Raw genomic sequence first — 24,779 nt, 5'->3', positions numbered from 1 at the left:
AGTCTCAACTAGCAGCAAGTTGGGCAGTGAACGTCTGTTCAACCTCTCTGTTCTCTCTGTATTTTTAGCCTCTCTCGCAAGAGTCATGTAGTCCAGTTAAATGACCAACACTCTCACTGCCTACTTACTGATAGATAGATAGATAGATAGATAGATAGATAGATAGATATATGGAAAGAAAGAGGGGTGGGTAGATGGATGGATGGATGGAGAAATGGATGGGTAGAATGGATGGGTAGATTGATGTATGGATAGATGAGTACATGGATGGATGGATGGATGGGTGGATGGAAGGAAGGATAGATAGATAGATAGATAGATAGATGAGTACATGTACAGTTTGTATTTATGTATGTATAGATAAATGGATAGATAGATGGATAAATAGGTAAATAGATAGACGGATGATAAATGGCTGGATAGGTGGATATATAATTATATAAATGGTTAGATAGATAGATGATAAATGGCTGGATATGGGTATATAAATGGATAAATAGATAGATGGATAGATAAATGGCTGGATAGGTGGATATATGGGTATATAAATGGTTAAATAGATAGATGGATGGATAAATGGCTGGATAGGTGGATATATAATTATATAAATGGATAAATGGTTAGATAGATAGATGATAAATGGCTGGATATGGGTATATAAATGGTTAAATAGATAGATGGATGGATAAATGGCTGGATAGGTGGATATATGGGTATATAAATGGTTAAATAGATAGATGGATGGATAAATGGCTGGATAGGTGGATATATGGGTATATAAATGGTTATATAGATAGATGGATGATAAATGGTTGGATAGGTGGATATATGGGTATATAAATGGTTAAATAGATAGATGGATGGATAAATGGCTGGATAGGTGGATATATGGGTATATAAATGGTTATATAGATAGATGGATGATAAATGGTTGGATAGGTGGATATATGGGTATATAAATGGTTATATAGATAGATGGATGATAAATGGTTGGATAGGTGGATATATGGGTATATAAATGGTTATATAGATAGATGGATGATAAATGGTTGGATAGGTGGATATATGGGTATATAAATGGTTAAATAGATAGATAGATATAGATGCGTAGACAGATGCATAAATGGATAGATGGGTAGATAGAAGGGTAGAGAAATGGATGGATGGATGGATGGATGTATGGGTAGATAAGTGGGTAGATAGGTGGATTAATGGGTAGATGATAGATTTATATAAATGGTTAGATGGTGGATGGTAGATAAATGAATAGATCTCCATGGGTAGATTGATCGAAGGTTGTATAGATGGGTTGATAAATGAATAGATGTGTAAATGGATATACAGTATGTGGAGATGGATAGAAGGATGGATAGATAAATCAATATATGGATGGATGAATAGATGGGTAGACGAGTGGATAGATGGATGTTTTTCCTCTTTCTGGTTCTTCATCGCTGATTTTATTTCCATCCCTCTCTGTCTTTTAATGTCAAACTTTTCAGTTTCCATGTTGTTTTTGTCTTCGTCTATTTTTTAAATGTTCCTCAAGACGTTTGGTCTCTCCTGCATTCCTTATTTTCCTCTTTTTGATTTTGCATCTGGCAATTTGAACCTGGTGCCAATATTTCTCTTTTTTCCGATGGCAGTCAGTGACGTCTTTGTGGTGAGCGTTTATGCTGCGATCAATCTTGAAGGAAGAGCGGCTTTTTGAAATTGACCCCTGTGTCAGTCAAAGAGCGCAGTCCTGTAATCTACACAAGATGAGTTTTCAGAATAGCCCAAAAGTTGTGCCTAGATATGTTTCATATAGTGTGTGTACCTTGTACAGGCAACTGAAGAATACTGGGTTATTATTGTAGATGTTTTTTACCCCATGTTAATAAAATTGATGGGGCTTTAGCTGTGAGGAGAACTGTTTTTCAAGCGCATTTGTTACTCGTATGTGACTGGTCACAGTGCAGTTTATATAAATATATGTTAGTGATGCATGAGGGACCCATCTATGCAGCAGAACACTTTGCACAGCGAGTGTGAAGGATGGTATAGTAGATAGATTTTCTGGTTTCTGCTATATTCATTTTGCAAGCTGACATAAATCAGCAGAATAATGTATTTTCATAATGTGCATTTTCATGTCCAGTAGATCAATTTCAACATTTAAATTGACTTGTTTGGCTTTTCTGCCTGTCTAGCTGCCTAGTGGTTTGGTTTAACCCCAAAAATCCTCCATTTCTGTTGTCCCCTGTTTATTTTCCGTCTCTATTACATTTATTGGATCAATCATAATTCTTTATGTTTTTTCACTGGGAGTTCATGGAAAAAAGTACAAAAAAAAAAGGAAGTAAAATAAGTTCAAACAATGGCAGCATGGGGGGAAAATACGTTTCTATACGACACCCTTAGAAATAATTACCACCACATTTTCAGCCTCACCATTGCACATTTATCCAAAACAACTTATTCAAGGTATATCCATTTTAAAATAAAGGGTTGTTTAAAAATATTTTCATTTTTACTGTAGCATAAAAATTGGTATTGGTATCCTCTTCTGTAATTTTGGCATTGTGACAACCCAGTATGCCACATATTGAGGCTTAAAACACAAGTAGACTGCTGAAGTTTCTGATGTTCCTTGTAGATCTTGCAGTCAATCTGTTATGGTTTCTGAGTTTGCTTACAGTCATCTTTTCAACAATTAGAGTTGATTGGTAACTGCATACTGGAGAACAAAATGGCAGTCAACAGCGGAAAGATGGTTTTAATCAACAGTGAAAGAGTAGTAGTCTTCTCTGTAGGAAATTAAAGAATTAAATGGCTGGTTTGAATTTCAAATTCTGGTTGTCTTTGTTCAGTCTGCGCTGTTTCATTTCACCGTTCCGCCGAACGTAAGTTTAGAGGAAGAGGTTGCCATTACCCAAAATGGAGCTTAAAAGGAGGTTTATCCTGATTAAAGTACAAACGGAGAACAAAAATGGAAAGAGGAAAGATTCAGGGTTATGGTGAAATAGGTCACAGATTGAAAGGAATGAATTCCAGTGAAGTGAGCGATGCACACCAGAGTCCAAATACTGCACAAAATTGCTCAAGCTCTCCTTACTGACTGGGACAGAGGCGGGACACAGTCTCTTTAATCAAGACATGGATCAGTTTAAGTAGTCCTGTTCTGGCAATTAACCCTGTCGCAGAATAAGCTCATATTGCAGTCAGAACAACAATGAAACCTTCAATATTCTTAAAAATTTAAATTACAGTTAGAACAAAAGCCTGATGTTATAGGAGAACAATAGATGCTGCTCAAAGAGCTTTTCATTGTTCAGAAAAGTATCAATAGCCGCTTTTCCATTATCGGGCCAGTGCGGGCCAGGGCTATCAACTGGCCAGCCGGGGCCAATAGCCTTGGACCTCAAGCCGCAAGACCACAATCGATCTGCGTTCCCACCATCGGGCCAATAACTCCGCAATGTTGCCCAAAAATCTGCCCTTAATACACCGCTGCGGTCCTAACGTCACACACCCTGCCCATTTCACAAGCAAGAGGGAAGCTCATGCTGGGGTATAATTGTATCTATTTATCTAGAATATCGAGTTGATATCGAGTTGATACAAGATAAGTTAGCATTGACAACTCACCGACTGTAACTGCCATGGTGTCCTGAGTGGTCTCTCCACTACGGCGAGACGATGTCCCAGCACACCATCTATGAAAGTTCACCAAACCATGGAAAGTCATTTCTAAGGGCATCGCTTTGTCTATTGGGTGTTTTAACGGATTTGTACTGTGCCCCAATTTATTTTCATGTATTTCTTTCCCCGAACCTGTACAGTTGTGTACTGGAAACACAAACTGGGAATTTCGGTGAAACTACGCCTTTGGCATTAAACCCAGAATGGGAAAGAAAGGTGATTTAAGCAATTTTGAGCGTGGCATGGTTGTTGGTGCCAGACGGGCCGGTCTGAGTATTTCACAATCTGCTCAGTTACTGGGATTTTCACGCACAACCATTTCTAGGGTTTACAAAGAATGGTGTGAAAAGGGAAAAACATCCAGTATGCGGCAGTCCTGTGGGCGAAAATGCCTTGTTGATGCTAGAGGTCAGAGGAGAATGGGCCGACTGATTCAAGCTGATAGAAGAGCAACTTTGCCTGAAATAACCACTCGTTACAACCGAGGTATGCAGCAAAGCATTTGTGAAGCCACAACACGCACAACCTTGAGGCGGATGGGCTACAACAGCAGAAGACCCCACCGGGTACCACTCATCTCCACTACAAATAGGAAAAAGAGGCTACAATTTGCAAGAGCTCACCAAAATTGGACAGTTGAAGACTGGAAAAATGTTGCCTGGTCTGATGAGTCTCGATTTCTGTTGAGACATTCAGATGGTAGAGTCAGAATTTGGCGTAAACAGAATGAGAACATGGATCCATCATGCCTTGTTACCACTGTGCAGGCTGCTGGTGGTGGTGTAATGGTGTGGGGGATGTTTTCTTGGCACACTTTAGGCCCCTTAGTGCCAATTGGGCATCGTTTAAATGCCACGGCCTACCTGAGCATTGTTTCTGACCATGTCCATCCCTTTATGGCCACCATGTATCCATCCTCTGATGGCCACTTCCAGCAGGATAATGCACCATGTCACAAAGCTTGAATCATTTCAAATTGGTTTCTTGAACATGACAATGAGTTCACTGTACTAAAATGGCCCCCACAGTCACCAGATCTCAACCCAATAGAGCATCTTTGGGATGTGGTGGAACAGGAGCTTTGTGCCCTGGATGTGCATCCCACAAATCTCCATCAACTGCAAGATGCTATCCTATCAATATGGGCCAACATTTCTAAAGAATGCTTTCAGCACCTTGTTTAATCAATGTCACGTAGAATTAAGGCAGTTCTGATGGCGAAAGGGGGTCAAACACAGTATTAGTATGGTGTTCCTAATAATCCTTTAGGTGAGTGTATAAAGTAACATTAATCATTTTTTTTTATCTATAAAGAACCATATACAAAGTTACTGTTTACAAACAGTTCCACCACTGATATCTGCTGCTCAGAAGTTTCACTCAAGCTAGAATGCAACCCAGATATTGTTCTTTGTTAACCCTTTGTTTGGAAGCCCCATGTCGAATCACATTGCCTAGAGGTCTGCAGTAGCATCGATGACAGATTCGAGATGCGACTGGAAAAGCGATGATGGAAGTGAGATGGTTACACAGAGAGGAAAATCTGAAGTTGTATTACATTTTTGAGGGCTGCTCTTCACTGATCTCTGCCATAAGCCTATGAAGAAGAGGAGAAATAAAGATTGTTCCCATATGTGCTTGTAGACATCTGATAGTCCTCTCAGTGGGTGGATCCACATTCCCTGTGAGTGACACAGCTGTGCGCACCGTCTGTTTAACCTCGGAGTTCTGCATGGCTCAGTGTTCGGCCCACTTTGTTTTCATTGGGAGCCATTCTTGACATAAATCACAGCTCGGCCAGAAGCTGACTTTGAGGTTTGGCTTTTTCCCTGGTGTTTAAGGTGTTTCTGGTGTTATTTTTTGCCATCGCAGGTTCTCCTGGGTGTTTTTACTAATGCCCTCTGAAGGGTATTTGTACTGTCTTGTATTTGATCATTGCTCATTTAGTATGAATTGAATTCTGTACGCTCAGAGCTGTATGCTTTGTTCCTCGGCTAAAGAAAACACAGCGCTCTCAGGTCATTTCACTCACACATACGGTGTATGTCTACGTTTCTAAAAGTATGCTCGGCCAGTATTGTGGCTTTTGGCAATACAACTCAAGAACTGATTGGAGGTCAGACCAGTTACCCAGTGTGCTTGAATAATTAGTCACCTTTGAGTCACCTTTCTTTGTTTTCTGGAAAATAAGAAAATACATTTTTGTAGTGAATGGCCCTTTAGAATCTGATGTGCATCATTAGGCCACACCCACACAAATCTGTTTTAGTTTGAAAACCCCGTTGTCAGTTTCCTAACATAATCATTTTCTGCCGAAGTATGCACTACTAGAGAGTGGGGTTTTTGGTGGAGGAAAACTCTGTTCCTGAATGGATGAGAGGCGTAAAGGCGTTGCCACTTGCACAATGTGTTTATTATTAATGTCTTTATTATAAGTTGCTTTAGTAAGAAAAAGAAGTCACAGCTAAAGGTTACTGCACTTATACTCTATCTCAACTGTGTAATTAATCTCCAGTTTGACATCAATAAAAGAAACTCGTTACAGCAACACAATGTGGGACACACACGTGAATGAGATAACATTTTGACACACACACACACACACACACACACACACACACACACACACACACACACACACACACACTCTTTGATCCAGATTTCAGATCTAGTTTTGAGTGGCAGAGAGTGCAGGCCTCACTCCCTTCATGTGCGCGAGTGTTTATTTGGTAAAGAGAGCCAAACTGTAATGATAAATAGTTCTGAGTTTAGAGCATGCTCTCTCTCTCACTCTCGCTCTCTCTCTCTTTCCGCCTTTCAACCACAGCTGCAGAAACACTCCTGACCAATACTAATGACTTCATCATCACAGATCTTCATATGCTAAACATCTTTGCATGCATCTTTGCATGCATACTTATAGATGCATACTACATGCATCTATAAGGCCCTATAAATTGGCCCAAAAAATATTTGGACACCTTTGGACATTTAATCTACACTTAAATATGTGTGTATTCATATCATTAGCATAAAAATATCAAACCGAGTGTCATTTTGCAGAAAAATGCCACCAGACTTTTCCTCAGAATTAACTTCACTTATATAAGACATGTTTGCAATAAATGTAGGCTTACAGTGTGTTTGCTTAGCTGTTTCATATTTTTTAGATATATTGCTCAAAAGTAGGACAGAAAGTTGTCAGACATTAGTCGAACGTGTTCATAGTTAATGCGTAGTTGTAATGTTGTTTGTTCTAACTATAAGTTATGTAAAAACTTATTTGTATTTATTTATTTATGCAATGATATCCATACATGTTTTTAGTATTTCAGCAAGTGGTCAAAAGTGTCAGAATAATTTTTGGTCACACTGTATATGCCACAAGCTCACCATCATGTTGGACATCAGATGACATCTTGTTGTGGTCACAGTGAGGTTCTCTGCATTTATCACAATATCCAGAAATTGAAGCAGATTTTAAATGACTGAAACTTGATCGGTCACTAAATGAATCACTGCCAGATAACCATTTTAAAGGATGAATGGAAATTTACATGACATTATTAGTTATCCCAGTGTGTTTTGATATCCAATCACAAACTCATTTGTTCCTCTGGGATTCTTGTTCCGTGTCGTTGCGTTTGGCACAGAGAGGGCAAAAAGAACCAGAAACGTGAACCGCAGAAGGAAGGTGATGGATTTGAAGTTGTGGAGTGTGAGTCAGCTTAATATACAATCTTATGGTGATGGATCTGAATTTATTCTTTTCACGAATGCAGGAGTGAAACTCTGTGCCAGTGGTTTTCTTCCATGTCGGGTCTTGCCAGAGTTGAATCTGAGCGATGCAAGTGCATTGTTGCTTCACACTGGCAGGTCACTCAGAGGCCTGTCCAAGAGGAGTTCACTGATATGATGAAAAGTACAAAGGGAAAGGAGGGGTGATGGAGAGAGAGGTTGGAAGTTCAGTGAGGCTGTGTATAATGTATTTGTGTGTACTCAACCCTCATTGGAGAACCATCTACTGAAATAACAGACAAGGGACTCTTGCCTCGTTTGTTGTCTCCATCTGTTGTCTCTTTCTCATGTACTTCTTCCTTTGATTTGTCACTCTTTGGGGGCCACACCAAAGAGAGGTATAATACCTGGAGTAAGATATGTTTAGAAGTCTCTGACATGGATTAAAACTCAAGTTTCAAGTCTTTGAGGTGAAGTCCAGGTCAAATCTCAAGTCTGTAAGTTGGAGACCAGTTCAAGACACAAGACTTTAAGGTAAAGTCTTGGTTAAGAAATAAGTATTTGAGGTGGAGACCAGATGAAGGCTCAAGTCTTTGAGGGGGCGATCAGGTCAAGTCTTTGAAGTAGAGTCCATTTGCAATCTCAAGTATTTGAAGTGGAGTCCAGGTCAAGCCTCAAGTCTATGAGTTAGTGGCCAGATCAAGTCTCAAGTCTATGAGGTGGAGTCCAGGTCAGGTCTCAAGTCTATGAGTTAGTGGCCAGATCAAGTCTCAAGTCTATGAGGTGGAGTCGAGGTCAGGTCTCAAGTCTATGAGGTGGAGTCCAGGTCAGGTCTCAAGTCTATGAGGTGAAGTCCAGGTCACATCTCAAGTCTATGAGGTGGAGTCCAGGTCAAGTCTATGAGGTGGAGTCCAGGTCAGGTCTCAAGTCTATGAGTTAGTGGCCAGATCAAGTCTCAAGTCTATGAGGTGGAGTCCAGGTCAGGTCTCAAGTCTATGAGGTGGAGTCCAGGTCAAGTCTATGAGGTGGAGTCCAGGTCAGGTCTCAAGTCTATGAGTTAGTGGCCAGATCAAGTCTCAAGTCTATGAGGTGGAGTCCAGGTCAGGTCTCAAGTCTACGAGGTGCAGTCCAGGTCAGGTCTCAAGTCTATGAGGTAGTGGCCAGATCAAGTCTCAAGTCTATGAGGTGGAGTCCAGGTCAAGTCTATGAGGTGGAGTCCAGGTCAGGTCTCAAGTCTATGAGTTAGTGGCCAGATCAAGTCTCAAGTCTATGAGGTGGAGTCCAGGTCAGGTCTCAAGTCTATGAGGTGGAGTCCAGGTCACATCTCAAGTCTATGAGGTGGAGTCCAGGTCAAGTCTATGAGGTGGTGTCCAGGTCAGGTCTCAAGTCTATGAGTTAGTGGCCAGATCAAGTCTCAAGTCTATGAGGTGGAGTCCAGGTCAGGTCTCAAGTCTATGAGGTGGAGTCCAGGTCAAGTCTATGAGGTGGAGTCCAGGTCAGGTCTCAAGTCTATGAGTTAGTGGCCAGATCAAGTCTCAAGTCTATGAGGTGGAGTCCAGGTCAGGTCTCAAGTCTATGAGGTGGAGTCCAGATCAAGTCTCAAGTCTATGAGGTAGTGACCAGATCAAGTCTCAAGTCTACGAGGTGGAGTCGAGGTCAGGTCTCAAGTCTATGAGGTGAAGTCCAGATCAAGTCTCAAGTCTATGAGGTGGAGTCCAGGTCAGGTCTCAAGTCTATGAGGTGGAGTCCAGGTCACATCTCAAGTCTATGAGGTGGAGTCCAGGTCAAGTCTATGAGGTGGAGTCCAGGTCACATCTCAAGTCTATGAGGTGGAGTCCAGGTCAAGTCTATGAGGTAGTGGCCAGATCAAGTCTCAAGTCTATGAGGTGGAGTCGAGGTCAGGTCTCAAGTCTATGAGGTGGAGTCGAGGTCAGGTCTCAAGTCTATGAGGTGGAGTCCAGGTCAGGTCTCAAGTCTATGAGGTGAAGTCCAGGTCACATCTCAAGTCTATGAGGTGGAGTTCAGGTCAAGTCTATGAGGTGGAGTCCAGGTCACATCTCAAGTCTATGAGGTGGAGTCCAGGTCAAGTCTATGAGGTGGAGTCCAGGTCACATCTCAAGTCTATGAGGTGGAGTCCAGGTCACATCTCAAGTCTATGAGGTGGAGTCCAGGTCAAATCTCAAGTCTATGAGGTGGAGTTCAGGTTAAGTCTATGAGGTGTAGACCAAGTCAAGATTCAAGTCTTTCAGGTGGAGTCAAAGTCAAGTCTCAAGTCTTTGAGGTGGAGTCCAGGTCAAGTCTCAAGTCTTTGGGGACCTGGGTAGCTCAGTGGTAAAGATGCTGAAGACCCCTGGAGTCTGCTGATTCGAATCCCAGGGTGTGCACAGTGACTCCAGCTGGGTCTCCTAGGCAACCAAATTGGCCCGGTTGCTAGGTAGGGTAGAGTCACTTGGGGTAACATCCTCGTGATCGTAAGGTGGTTCACTCTCGGTGGGGCGCGTTGTTGCCGCGGTCGGTGGTGTGAAGCCTCCACACGTAGTGTGCCTCCGTGTTGACGTGCCCAGCCAGCCACGTGATAAGATGTGCGAGTAGAAGGTCTCAGACGTGGAGCCAACTGGGATCCGTCCTCTGCCACCCGGACAGGGAATTGGACAATCCAAATAATTGTGCGAAAAAGGGAAAAAAATTGTCTCAAGTCTTTTAGGTCGAGTCCAGGTCAGGTCTCAAGTCTTTAGGTGGAGTCCAGGTCAAGTCTCAAATCTATGAGGTGGAGTCCAGGTCAGGTCTCAAATCTATGAGGTGTCTATGATGTCTCAAGTTAGTTATATTGCCAATTATTATTTTAGATGAGCTTCCATCTCTGCCCAAAGAAATCTATCCATTATCATTCCCATTCAATTCAATGGCAGTTACAACACTTGAGCTGTAAATGCCATGTGACTAATCTCTCTAAAGCTGCAGGAAAATTACATGGTAGATTGTCATTTGTGCATGATAGTTTGCCAGCAAACTATCTGCACAATATATTTTGTGTAATAAGCATTATATATTTGTATATTTATGTTTTTATATTTTGTATCAAAAGTTTTATATTCATCATTAAGATGGTTCATCTTGAGTCTTTCATTGTGAGCGATTACAATGATGCAACATGTTCTGAGAGATTTACCCTACACGTCCTCTACCCTGGGGTTAAAAGAGTGTAGCCCTCTTCCAGCAAACATATTTCTTCCTGAATATGAACCAAATACCTCCATACCTTCCACATGAGGTCCGATACAGCACAATATGGCCAAAGAGCTATGTCCCCCCTGAGGGATATATATTCAGAGGCATCCTTACGAGATAGCCCTGTGAGAGGGTTTTTATGCACTGGGTGTGTGCAAAGTTAACTTTCAAAAAACTTTTTTAACTTTTGCATCTATTAAGATGCCTCATTGCTGGTTGGCTGTGAATTTCACAACAACGTCATAGCAGGAAAGCTGTTTTTCAAACTCGAGTGTGCACCAAAGAACAGGACCTTGGGTTTGACGTGTTACTGCTTTGAGATATGGTCCATGTGAATTCATTGCAGTGCACAGTTGGTTTAAAAGCAATTCATCGTAATATAACATTGTGAACCACAGCTAGAGGCAATAATTCGTGTTTCTGCGTAATATATGCGTATGCGTGTTCCGTTACTTTTCCAAAAACAATGATTGAGGAGATACGATTCCATTATTCTCAAATCAATAACGGCACACTTCCAAAGTCCGATGTTTACCTCCACACCCAAAACACTCTCTTGACACTAATATAAACCGAGCGCTGTTGCTGACTTCCTCCTCTGTAACCCTTCAACCCATCCGATTCAACCTTGTGCTAAATCAGTGATGTTATGTTGTCAAAGACATGAGTGAACCATCACGTCTGGCTCTATCCGGTTATTTGTGTGTTACTGAGTGTCTCGAGGTATTTTATTGACTTGTATTTAACTTGGAATTGTAGTGTGTAGTGTTTTTCTTTAACAAGCAGAGGGTGGCAGTATGGAAGAAGTTATTCATTAGGCTTTGATAGATACATGCAGAGCCCTGAATTTATCTGTCAAGGTCTCATATAGTTCCTGTGATCAACTGCAGGCAGCAAAGACAAGGGTTCAGTTCCCAACACACACACTGCTACAACCTTCTTTCCTTCTTTCTTTTCTTCTTTCTTTCCTTCTTTCTTTCTTTCAATCTTTCTTTCTTTTCTTCTTTCTTTCTTTCTTTCTTTCTTTCTTTCTTTCCTTCTTTCAATCTTTCTTTCTTTTGTTCTTTCTTTCTTTCCTTCTTTCTTTCTTTCTTTATTTTCTTCTTTCTTTCTTTCCTTCTTTATTTCTTTCCTTCTTTCAATCTTTCTTTCTTTTGTTCTTTCTTTCTTTCCTTCTTTCTTTCTTTCTTTATTTTCTTCTTTCTTTCTTTCCTTCTTTATTTCTTTCCTTCTTTCAATCTTTCTTTTCTTCTTTCTTTCCTTCTTTCTTTCTTTCCTTCTTTCAATCTTTCTTTCTTTTCTTCTTTCTTTCTTTCCTTTCTTTCTTTCTTTCTTTCTTTATTTCTTTCTTTCCTTCTTTCTTTTCTTCTTTCTTTCCTTCTTTCTTTCTTTCTTTTTTTCAATCTTTCTTTCTTTATTTCTTTATTTCCTTCTTTCAATCTTTCTTTCTTTTCTTCTTTCTTTCTTTCCTTCTTTCTTTATTTCTTTCTTTCCTTCTTTCAATCTTTCTTTATTTCTTTCCTTCTTTCTTTCTTTCTTTCTTTCTTTCAATCTTTTTCTTTATTTCTTTATTTCCTTCTTTCAATCTTTCTTTCTTTTCTTCTTTCTTTCTTTCTTTCTTTCTTTCAATCTTTCTTTCTTTCCTTCTTTCTTTATTTCTTTCTTTCCTTCTTTCAATCTTTCTTTATTTCTTTCCTTCTTTCTTTCTTTCTTTCCTTCTTTCTTTCTTCTTTCAATCTTTCTTTCTTTCTTTTCTTCTTTCTTTCCTTCTTTCAATCTTTCTTTCCTTCTTTCTTTCCTTCTTTCAATCTTTCTTTCTTTATTTCCTTCTTTCTTTCCTTCTTTCAATCTTTCTTTATTTCCTTCTTTCAATCTTTCTTTATTTCCTTCTTTCTTTCAATCTTTCTTTATTTCCTTCTTTCTTTATTTCCTTCTTTCAATCTTTCTTTATTTCCTTCTTTCTTTCTTTCTTTCTTTCAATCTTTCTTTATTTCCTTCTTTCTTTCTTTCTTTCTTTCTTTCCTTCTTTCCTTCCTTCTTTCTTTCTTTTCTTCTTTCTTTCCTTCTTTCAATCTTTCTTTCTTTCTTTCAATCTTTATTTCCTTCTTTCTTTTTTCCTTCTTTCTTTCTTTCCTTCCTTCTTTCTTTCTTTTCTTCTTTCTTTCCTTCTTTCAAGCTATCTTTCTTTCTTTTCTTCTTTCCTTCTTTCTTTCGTTCTTTATTTCTTTCGTTCTTCTTTCCTTCTTTCTTTCCTTCTTTCTTTCCTAAAGTGTTACTAATATAAATTTTTTCAGACTTTCTCTGGAGTTTTATTCATTCTTGCATATTGCACCTAGATTGTGACATATTCGACTTTTTGCAGCTTAGAGACAGACCAAACCTGTTTGTTTCTGAGTATAATGTCACCTGCAAACAGAGGCTCTTGTGTCTGTCCCGTGTGTTTCGTGGCGGGGAACGCACCTGGTCACCACATCTGAGACTTGTTCTGGGTCCAGTCACGTTTATGATAAATGATCAGCTGTAAACGTCTGAACGAGCAGCATGATGGAAAATCAATGGGATTTTTTTTTCTTTGTTCTATGTTTTTCTTTCTATTTTTGTTCCTGGCAAATATGAATGTTTTTCGGGTCTCTCAGTTATTTCACAGCGTGCTCCTGACACATTCTGAAACGGTGCTGTATGTTTTCAGCTCGGAGATAAGCAGACTTGACACGTGCGCCTTTCGCAAGTTTTTATTTGAAAACTAGATTATAAATAGGTTATATATATATATTTGTTTTTTATTATTTAATTTAGTTATTTATTTTAATTTAATGCATTTTAATTATTTATTTTTCTTGATATTTTATTTATTTGTTTTGGCTGTTCTATTTTTTATTTTTAAATCAAAATATGTAAATAAAAATAAATAAATTGTAATATGAGGAAAATGTCAAATATTTTTTGAAAAATAACTGAGCAAGAATTGAAAATAATTCATTTTTCACACCGTTTTGATGTTAGCTGTTTCTATAAGATTCTGTTATGAAGCTGAATTTTCTTGGCTACCATCTAAACTAGCACCAAACCAGATTTAGCCAGCCTGGAAAGTAGGTTTAAGCTGGTCCATTTAGCATTGTATCACCTAACATTAATCATACCAGCGTATCACTTCTATAAACAAATACATACTCACACACACTACGTCTTTTAAAATCTCTTAAACACATATCAAATGTAGTCAAACATCATTTCCCAGCGTTTGAGCAACATTGTATCAGCGCTACTGATTAAAGCAACATTGATTAAAAAAGCATTGTGATGATGTCAGAGTGATTTAACCGTCACTCAGAGGTCAGAGGTCAATCATAACAACCCCTCACATCACAGACGAGCCCTGTTCTGTCTCATATTTCACAAAGAGATCTTTAAAGGACTGGAAGAGGACTCTTCTCTAGTCTGTTATTGGGACACCTGCTTTCAACACCTACCTTTAAACGCACCCCTGTTTCTCCCAAACTCTCTCTCTAACTCTCTGTATATAATGTCTTTTTGAGAAACAACTTAAAGATCTAAACTGTCAATGGCGGGTGAATTAAGAAAATCTACCTCAAATATTTCTTACTGGCCATAAAACTGTATTTTTGCATTATTTTTATAAATAATATATCATATGCAAGATAAGTCCGCCTGTATCTCTGTGAATCTGCCCTTGTGAGAATTAACCATAGATTTACTATAGTAATATGGTAGTCTAGTAACCACGACTGTAGTAACCGTGGTTACTATGATTTTAGTTACACCGTATGCTTACTGTAGGAAAGCCATGGTTCATTTTTGTAAGGGTTCATCCGTTACAAAAAAACAAAGAAGATGTGTCATGATTTTTGTTGCCCATATTTTCGTATTTTGGCCTAATGGTTGAATTATTCCACATATTTGTCGCCACATGGAGTTTTGGTGAAACCCAAAAACATTTAGGAGTCCTCTGATGGCAAATGTTGCAATTCACGCAAACCATAAAATGTCTCCGTTCCCAATTGGGCGCATCTGTGCCCGCTAATTGTTTTCAGACGTCTTGGTTCCAGAAGGATTTTTCCCATTCATTTCGTCAATAGGCTTTCCATAAAATCCTTGTAAGCCATGAATCAAACAAACCAGCTTCGAGGTGAATCACAACATCACAAACTTCGATTTGAAGCAAAAAGACCTGACTGACTGGGTTAGAGCATCTCTGAAACGGCAAGGCTTGTGGGGTGCTCCCGGTCAGCAGTGGCAATGCAGGCTATCCCATCTGGTCCGAACCGACAGATGGTCACAGAACATTTTAATAATGGTTACGGGAAGAATCCGTCACAACACACAGTGCATCACAGCTTGCTGCGTAGCCGCAGACTGGTCAGAGTGCCCATGATGACCCCTGTCCACTGTCGAAAGTGCTTACAATGGGCACGCGATTGTCAGAACTGGACTTTGGAGTAGTTGAAGAAGGCCGTCTGGTCTGATGAGTCCTGTTTTCTTTTGGGAGTGGGAGGCCGTGTACGTGTGCACCGTTTACTTGGGGAAGCGATGGCACCAGGATGCACTTTGGGAAGATGACAAGCCGGTGGAGGGAGTTTGATGCTCTGGGTAATGTTCTGATGGGAAACCCTGGGTCCTGCCGGGACTTACCTAAACATCGTTGCAGACCAGGTACTCCCCTTCGTGTCAGCGGTATTCCCTGATGGCCGTGGCCTCTTTCAGCTGGATAATGCGTCCTGCCACACTGCACACATTGTTCAGGAATGGTTTGAGGAACATGAGGAAGAGTTCAAGGTGTTGACTTGGCCTCCTGATTCCCCAGATCTCAATCTGATTGAGCATCTGTGGGATGTGCTGGATCAAATGTCCGAACTGCGGCGGCTCCACCTCACAACATACAGGACTTGAAGGATCTGCTGCTGATGTCTTGGTGCCAGATACCACAGGACACCTTCAGGGGTCTTGTAGAGTCCATGCATTGGCAGGTTGATGCTGTTTTGGACCAGCAGCATATTAGGCAGGTGGTCATAATGTTATTATTGAAAATACATATTTCAATGGAAAAAATGTATGGGAATTTTTACTTCCGGAACCAGACTGTTGTGCTCCATAAAGTTACTGGCCAATTGATTTTGTTTAGGGGTGGCTGTTGCTCAGGTGGTGGAGCGGGTCGGCTGCCAATCGCAGGGTTGCCGGTTCGATTCCCGGCCCACATGACTCCACATGCCGAAGTGTCCCTTGGGCAAGACACTGAACCCCAAGTTGCTCCCAATGGCAGGCTAGCGCCTTGCATGCCAGCTCTGCCACCATTAGTGTATTAATGTGTGTGTGAATGGGTGAATGGGACACAGTGTAAAGCGCTTCGGTAACCACTAAGGTTAAAAAAGCACTATATGAGTGCAGACCATTTACCATTTTACTCACCAAATCCAATTTCAAATTTGGCACTTGGTGAGTGGACCCTGACATAGACAATGTGACCGTTGGCTTGGTTTGTTTACTTTAGGTTGACTTTTATGTTAATATCACTCGTATATTTGTTTCTCTACAGTGCGCACAGGGCCTTCAAGGTAATAAAGACTCGCGCATTCTCTGGATCAAAGATGACAACTTAATCACCACTGGCTTTAATCAGGTAATGTTGACATTTCATACTCAATCTTACTGTTCAAATGGGGAAACTATATAACTGAATGTGCATTCTTTTATAGGATGTCTTGTGCTCATGGCTTAAGAATGCAATGTGTGCGTTTTTGTGTGTGTTTGCAGGTACGTCAACAGGAAGTGAAGCTCTGGGACAGAAGGAAGTTGAGCTCGTCTCTCAGCACAGTGTCTTTGGCCACCTCCAATGCGTGAGTCCAAATGCATATTTAGTGTGCTCTAGATTAACTGCCGCTGATTTTCGGAGGTTTGTGTTGGCCACTCTTGTGTTCTGTGTGCATATGTTCATGTGGGTATTTTACATGACACAAACTATTGACTTATTTCCAGAAAATGGCAGCTGTCTTGTTTGGATGTCTCGAAACTGGAATTTTGGCTTAACTGGGTAGTTGGTAAATAATTGGACCCAGTTCCATTTTAGATAGATGATGGATAGACATAGAGAGCGAGTTATCTGCCCAGTTGGTGAGTGTAGGTAGGTTACTCTGAGTTCTGTGTTGTCTCAAAGCTTGTGTTTATTTTTTTTGGTTGTGGCAGAACTGTAGACTCTGATTCTGGTGGCTTAGGTCCAGTGAGGGCGGGCAGGCACACAGGCAGCACTTGTATGAGAGAGACTTTGTGCTTCAGCGTTACTCTAAACTTGAACTGCTCTGTTTACAGAAGCAGACCTGCGGGGCCAGAGAATAGGCTGTGAGATGAAATGTGATGCTTACACTGCTCTGTTGTGGCACTGCTGTAGTATTGACTCTGTGTATCTTCTCTTGTGGATAGCAGGGATGCGTACGCTGCGGTTCAGGGATCCATACAGCCATAGAGGTGTGTGAGGAGCGAGTGGAGAGGTGCTTACACAGGCAGGGAATTTATGGTTTAAAAATGTCCCATGCCTTGTGCTAAGACACAGGGTTTTTTTCCTCTGATAGTCTTTTTCTAGTATGCGGCAAATGGGTTACCTGATATGTATTGCGCCATAAAAAAATGATCAGTGTGCAGAAAGAAATCATTTATTATACAATGGAGCGGCAGTTTTAGTCAGCGATTGCACAAAAAATAGAAAAATGGTGGAAAATGTGTAGAGAAATGTCATCACTAAGTATAGTGCTCAAAACAATACCTCAAAGCGCAAATCAATACTAGATTGCTCCCATGAAAATGAACAAATGTGTGTACACATCAAGAGGGCGAAGCAACGACTTGCGATGCGAACTGATTGCAGCGCTACCTCTTTAGTCATGTAACTTGTCCCATCTGTTTGCACCAACATTTTGGAATTGTTTACCTTTTTCTGGTAGGTTAACCCAACATGACTCACCCACCCTAGCAATCGGGCGAATTGGTTGCTTAGGAAGCCTGACTGGAGTCACTCAGCACGTCCTGGATTATAGACGCCGACTACCACACCTGCAGTCGCAAGTTTGAATCCAGGGCGTGCTGAGTGACTCCAGTCAGGCTTCCTTGGCCCAATTGCTAGGGTGGGTGAGTCACGTTGGGTTAACTACCAGAAAAAGGTAAACAATTCCAAAACGTTGGTGCAAACAGATGGGACAAGTTACATGGCTAAAGAGGTAGCGCTGCAATCAGTTCGCCAGGCCAATTGGAAAACAGTGCAGACGGAAGGAAAAACACGTTTGGTGTAAATAGCTGCTTGGGCAACATTTCTGTCCTGAAAATGACAGTTTTGATACTTTTTTTTGCATTTTGTAAAGTGAGCTTTGTGGAATATATAGAATGGGTTGTGTAAATACTACAGTTATAGTACAGGATCAACTGTCTTCAAAATCTATGCAGAAAATATGCAGAAAAACACCAGATATAAGAGGGCTTATTTCAGTGCTGTCTCTCTCATTTCTCCTGTCTAAACTCATTTTGCTTCCTTTCCCTGGTGTGTTGTCGCTTCTCTTAACCCCCTTTAGCCCACACTTTCTTTATATTCCTGTCTTGGAGTAATTTCCATAGTTTTTTCCCAGCTCATTTCAGAGCAGATGGAGTTAAAGCTGGTCCTATATGAACGCTATTAAGCATTTGTATGAGATTTAGTTTTTAATGACTGCTGGCTCATACCCCTATTTCTCTGCGCTTAATTGCCTTACTGGTTGCGGTCCAGGACAAACTGGATTTAAGAATTTAACTGGGGAGAAAATGTGATCACCACTTCCTCACAGTAGCAAAAAAAATAATTGTTAGCAGTCTTCTGAAGGCTAGCTGTAAAAATGTGTACCGTAACGAGCCAAGAGAGATAACTCTTAAAATCTGCACTCTACTTCCTCCGTCCAGATCGTAATCTTGGTCCTTGGCACTGTGCAAAACAAACTGCTGTCTCAGTGCATTAACGCCGGAAGACCAGCCAAATAATCACCTTATTTTGGCAGAGACATAATCACGTGCCATTATGTTTTGAGACATTGCAGAAAAACTACCTTTAAGACTTTTACGAGTGTCACTACTGGTGACGCATACACGTTTTTGAAGGCCCTAAAAAATTGCTTGCAGGGCGTGCTAAGTGACTCCAGCGAGGTCTCCTAAGCAACCAAATTGGCCTGGTTGCTAAGGAGGGTAGAGTCACATGGGGTAACCTCCTCGTGGTCGCTATAATGTGGTTCTCGCTCTCAGTGGGTCGCGTGGCGAGTTGTGCGTGGATGCCGCGGAGAATATCGTGAAGCCTCCACACGCGCTACGTATCCACGGTAACGCGCTCAACAAGCCACGTGATAAGATGCGCGGATTGACGGTCTCAGACGCGGAGGCAACTGAGATTCGTACTCCGCCATCCAGATTGAGGCGAGTCACTACGCCACCACAAGGACTTAGAGCGCATTGGGAATTGGGCATTCCAAATTGGGAGAAAAAGGGTAGAAAAAACCCTCCATCGAATACGTGGATGCCACGGAGAATATGGTGACGCCTCCATACGCGCTACGTCTCCGCGGTAACGCGCTAATGTGATAAGATGCATGGATTGACGGTCTCAGGCGTGGAGGCAACTTGGATTCGTCCTCCACCATCCAGATTGAGGCAAGTCACTACGCCACCACGAGGACTTGGAGCGCATTGGGAATTGGGCGTTACAAATTGGGAGAAAAAGGGAGAGAAAAAACCTGAAGAATACTTAGCGTTATGAATACATACTCTCTTACCACATACTTTGGAAAACGATGATGTTAGAAAACTGAAATTGGGAAACAGATTGGTGTAAATGTTGCCTAAGTCAACTAGTATACAGATGGTTTCAAAGCTAACACATGGACTGAAAGCCGCAAAAAGTTCCTGCGGTCTTTAGCAGCAATTTTTGGCACCTGTGTTTAGTTGTTGATAAAGCAACTTGATGGGGATTTTTTATGTGTAATAATGTGTTTAAACATTAAACTTTGGGAAGAAGGATCATACTTGCTAAATGGCTTTTATCAATGAAAATGGCTACAAGAAACTGCCCTCCTCGTAGTTTAATTGCTAGTAGTTATCGTCAGTAATTACCCTTTTGTTTGCTTTGTTTATATACAATTTTATGGTTCGTGCCTGTTTTGGGTGGAGATTTATTTTGCGGCCAAACGTTGCGGTACTATTGATCTGTCACGAGCAGTTTTTTATTTCAGAACCAAATGGAAAATGGGACGATTATGTATGTTTGTGATACTGCAAGAACTTGGAAGTGGATAAATCAGGCTCTGGGCAAATATCCTAAAGTCATGGATTTAACTTAACACTCACTAAGAAGCACCATTGTTCTTTTTTGGAGAATTTACCAATGGTAATCTTTGTTGAGTACCATGTAAATATGGTACTCAGTTTATACCATGCTATAAATCAAAGCACGATGGTTTTAAAGGATTGTCACAGTCATGAAAACCTGACAGTACTTGGGCATTTTAATACTGTGATTTCCAGAGAAGTAATGGCTAGAAATAGCTTTTTGAAGTTCAATATCTTTAAAATTATATTTAAATGTCCTTATTGGCTAGAAACATCATAGGTATTTATTGACAAAATGCTTTGAGAACCCTGGTATTAACATTTGATACCATCGCTGTACTATGGGATATGGAAATGGACCTGTTTTTCCATTTTGCCTCCCCCATGGTCCATTAGTTAGATCTAGGTTTTAAAAAATGAATGGGTGGTTTAATTGCTATGATTAAAATGGTCATTATACTTGTTTTCCATATTGAATAGATCTTAATCGCGATTGGAGCTTGCAGCGTTCTTCACCACCTGACTCCGTACACACCCCCACCTCATAAACATAATTATAATGACTTTAATAAGACCTTCTGACCCGGTTGCAATCAGCAAACTTTACAGTTTGACTCAATTGCAACCAGCTTTTTGAGGAAACATTGGCAATGTTGTGGTGACTAATATCCGATCCCAGTTCATATGTCTTGGGACTTGGGACGGAAACATTGGCTGTGTAATTGAACCAGGCAGAATTTTGCTGATCACATGGGTTTTGTTGCTGTATATAAGCATTTCTATATGTGTTGCTTTAGGGGAATGGAAGTCCCCTAAAGCAAGGTTTGGTAAGGATGCAGCACAACAAAACATTAAACTTAGCAATGGACTCAAATTTCGCCAACTAATTGTCAACAGTTGCTGGCGATATCTGCAAATATATGCATCCAGGCGTACTGCTAACATGCAATCTCACGATTCTCGCTCCAACTTGGAAGCATTTAAGATTTTAAGTGTTCCTCACCAAGCTCTGATTCAACACAGGCCTCCAGGCCTGTCCCTGGCTAGACCACGTCCTGACTAGTTTTACTCTAACGGATCATCTATCTGCATAATAATAACCGAGAAGCAGTGTTGGAGAGTAACTAACAAAAAATAGCGATGCTACTAACTTAACTACATTTTTCAGTAGCGTGATGCTGTTTTCAAAGAAGTTTATCTTTAACATTAACAGTGCAACTTGAATGAACGTTACTATACCAAATTGTTTTAAAAACAAACGTACGTGCCACTTTCTACGATTCGACGATGTTTCCTGATGTAATTAACACTAGCTGACAAATACGCAAGCGTACATGTGATACGAAAGTATCATAGAAGTGACACTAAATGACGTGGTTGCTTCCGAAAATGTGCTTTTCATGTTGCATTTAGGACACTAGTTGTTTTAGCGTAAGGATGTCGGTTTTGCTCACCTCTCATATGCATTTAGGATACTATTGGTTAGGTTTAGGTTGGTTAACAACATTTTACTCATTAAAACCTCCATCTAACATTCACCTCAAAAACCTTGTCTTATTACGACATCATTTCTCTCGCTTTTGGCGCCCCCCACTGGACATTTCACTTGGAAACTGCAGCGAAAGGTGTAATGAAGCACGCAATTTCGTTTGCGCTACACTGACGTCTTTTTAACGTTGCGCCACGTCTCGCTGTGTTTTCAGCGTCTTGTGCAGGAGTGTTGCGTTTTTAGATGCCGTGTCAACTTAAGAAGAACTTGTCTTAAAAAGTGTCACCTGCCTTCTGTTCCATATGTTGCGCTGCATCTAGCTTTTTCGTAGCACAAGAAACCATTCTGTCAGAGCCGACCCCCTAATGTTTTAAAATATATTTAGCAAATTTGTTTCAATAGCTTGTCTCTAGTTGTAGCCCTTTAAATTAAGAGTATTTTGTATTTTGGGAAGCTAGAGTTGCAAAGTTATTTCACTAATATTGCCACAAGTCAGTGAGGTATGAAACTACAGCTCTTAAGACTCTTGAGAGAAGGATGTGTCATAGCTGTTGAAAATAAGCAGAGAGTGTCCAATTGTGGGTGGTGAAGCAGACCTTGCTCCTGCTGTGGATCTCCAAGGCTCTTTCGCGTTGAGTAGTCTCTGTGTTTAACAGGGTGTCCGGAGTTTGGGTGGGGTTGTTTATTTTACTTGCCTATTTGTTCTGCTCTGGCTATGGTCTCAGCAGGGTTCAGGCATCTGCTGTAATCGATACAAACTCTCTTTAATCAACTGGATTGGGGTGCCTCACTAATAAACGCTCCGCGGGGTAATACCCCCACCTTTTCCCCCCTCTTCCTGCTACCCAAATCAAACCCAGATGAAGCCACCAGGGCCGGATTACCGGCATCTGCTCTTGAGTACCATCTCTCTGAAGTGAGGGAAAAGAGGGGAACATTGTGTTTACGTTTGGCGTGTGTTGGGTGATCTATACAGTAGTTTCATTTTTCTCCCTTGGTGCTCATTTCTGCTGTCAGTTCATTTTCGTTTAGGCTACTTGGCGTAGACTGAGCCAGATTGGGCAGACGAACTCTCCCGCTGCGGTCGCTTTCAGATCTGGTCCACAAGGTCACGATGGGATTCAGATCCAGATGTTGAGGTGAAGTAGCCATGATTTTGGCTTTTGGAGAGTAGAAATGTGCAGAAGTATGTATTTTCCGCCAATTTGGAATGTCCAATTCCCAATTCGCTCTAAATCCTCGTGTAGCGTAGTGACTCAATCCAGGTGGCGGAGGATGAATCTCAGTTGCCTCCTTGTCTGAGGCCATCAGCCCGCGCATCCGCGGAGACATAGCATTTATGGAGACCCACGCCATCCACCGCGGCATCTACGCACAACTCACCATGTGCCCCACCGAGAGCGAGAACCCCATTATAGCGACCACGAGGAGGTTACCGCATGTGACTCTACCCTCCCTAGCAACCGGGCCAATTTGGTTGCTTAGGAGACCTGGCTCGAGTCACTCAGCACGCCCTGGGATTCGAACTCACGACTCCAGAGGTGGTAGCCAGCGTCTTTTACCACTGAGCTACACAGACCCAAAAAAGTATGTATTTTCAAAATCCACTAGATGGTCAGTTGGCTGAACGACTAGTCGACAAATTGGTCTGAGGGGCTGTTCACACAAAATTCATTCTTGCACCCATCTGCACTGTTTAAAAAATTATCATAAAAGTGATCTGTAAATGTGCTAGACGGGTGTCTTTTAAAGGTGCAATATGTAATATATTTACTGTAATAAAGCTTAAAATTAGCATAATATGCTATCAGAGTTTAAGGAAACATGCTAAGTTGAAATACTGGCTTCTCCAAAAACAATGCTACAGCTAGTATATTCTACTTTGCAATGTCCATTCCGGGCCAGAATTTCTGTTTGTGTTTTGGCCTGTGTGATCCCGCCCACTGCACATTTCCCGATAGTATTTCGACACCTCGGGTTGCCAGATTTAAAACAAGTTATGGGGCAAACACAGCGTGCTGCAGCCATGGAAGCCAGCTACAGTTGTAAAAAATACACATGAGCTGGTTTATAATTTGCAAACAATATAAACATTGCAAACGTATACATTAGCTATTAGCATCTTCATTTGCTATTGTCGGTTTGCTCGTTCCTGTTGCGTGTCCTCAACCTGCCAACCCATGTGAGCTTCAAGTCTGGGGAGGAGGGGGCGGGGGAGACGACTCTCTCCAATATTTCGAATTTGGACTGTAGTACCCATTTTAAACGCTTGATTCCAATGTTACATATCGCTCCCTTAACCTCTATGACGCAACATTGTTAGCATGTGCTGTGCATTTATGAAGACTTTTAACAACTTTTAAATATGTTTCTCGAAACTCTTACATTTTGTTCCATTCTTTTGTGCTCTGGCTAGCTTTTTTAAATGCAAGAACGCATTTTATGTTAACAAACCTAATTTGAGTTTATAAAAGACACTTTCGTGCTTTGGACGTTGTTGTTGTTGTTGTTGTTGTTGTTGTTTTCAATGCAAGTTAAGCTCAATCTACAAAACTGATTGCATGATGTTGATTTTAAATATTTAATCTGGTCCCTCCTCATGGTTAAAGTGAGGCAATTACAATGGAAGTGAATGGGGCCAATATTTGAAGGGTTTAAAGGCAGAAATCGAAATATCAAAAAGTTAAAAAAGATATAAGAAAAAACTAGCCAACTCAGACCCTGACGCCAACTGGTGTGTTGACTCTGGGTCAGTGGAATCTGTTAGTCATTTTCACTCTTTTAGTCTGCAGAAATAACAACGTTGAAAAAAATTGGGGGTGATGGAAAGAGGGCTCCAAAAATGTTTTTTAAGAGACAAGGCGTGAAGAGGCTTATGTTTAAGACTGAGTTGGAAAAAAATGGCCGCCAAATCCTGACCCCCATATAGCAGTTCGATCTTTTCTCCAGAACTCAGTAAAAGACTCCAAAAATCTCCAGTAAAAATATTTGAAAACACACATTTTATTTTCGCTATGTCTGCGCTTTTTACCTGGTGACCTCCTTGCGAAGTCAAGCTCCAGGACAAACGCTTAACGCAATGGGAGTTCAATTAAACAGCCAAAAAAAAGCTTCTCGTTGCTTCTGAAAGAGGGATGTGGAAATATCTGACAGCTGGTGGTTAAAATCCCTGGCGTCTTTTTATCCATCCCTCAGGTATTTTTAAAGTGTGTCTGCTCTGGTATAAGTCCCTTTTTTGTGCTGTATTTAAAGAATAACAAAAGAAGTAGACAAAAAGCACTCCCTTTCCACGAAC

General features: G+C 40.9%; 1 protein-coding gene across 3 annotated transcripts in view; it reads left to right on the top strand.

Annotated features, from left to right (window-relative positions):
- The window catches only part of LOC127653188 (mitochondrial import inner membrane translocase subunit tim16), a 173,255-nt gene that overhangs the window by 39,414 nt on the left and 109,062 nt on the right, over positions 1-24,779 (top strand). For all 3 annotated transcript variants that reach the window (XM_052139772.1, XM_052139770.1, XM_052139769.1), the window contains exons 8-9: positions 16,202-16,285; positions 16,420-16,502. In XM_052139772.1, the coding sequence (XP_051995732.1) occupies positions 16,202-16,285; positions 16,420-16,502 (167 nt within the window). The remainder of the gene's footprint in view (positions 1-16,201; positions 16,286-16,419; positions 16,503-24,779) is intronic.

This window comes from Xyrauchen texanus, chromosome 12 (genome assembly GCF_025860055.1).
Source record: "Xyrauchen texanus isolate HMW12.3.18 chromosome 12, RBS_HiC_50CHRs, whole genome shotgun sequence".
Taxonomy (NCBI): Eukaryota; Metazoa; Chordata; class Actinopteri; order Cypriniformes; family Catostomidae; genus Xyrauchen; species Xyrauchen texanus.
The sequence above is the reverse complement of the archived record's forward strand: the minus strand, read 5'-3'. Positions and strand labels throughout refer to the sequence as shown.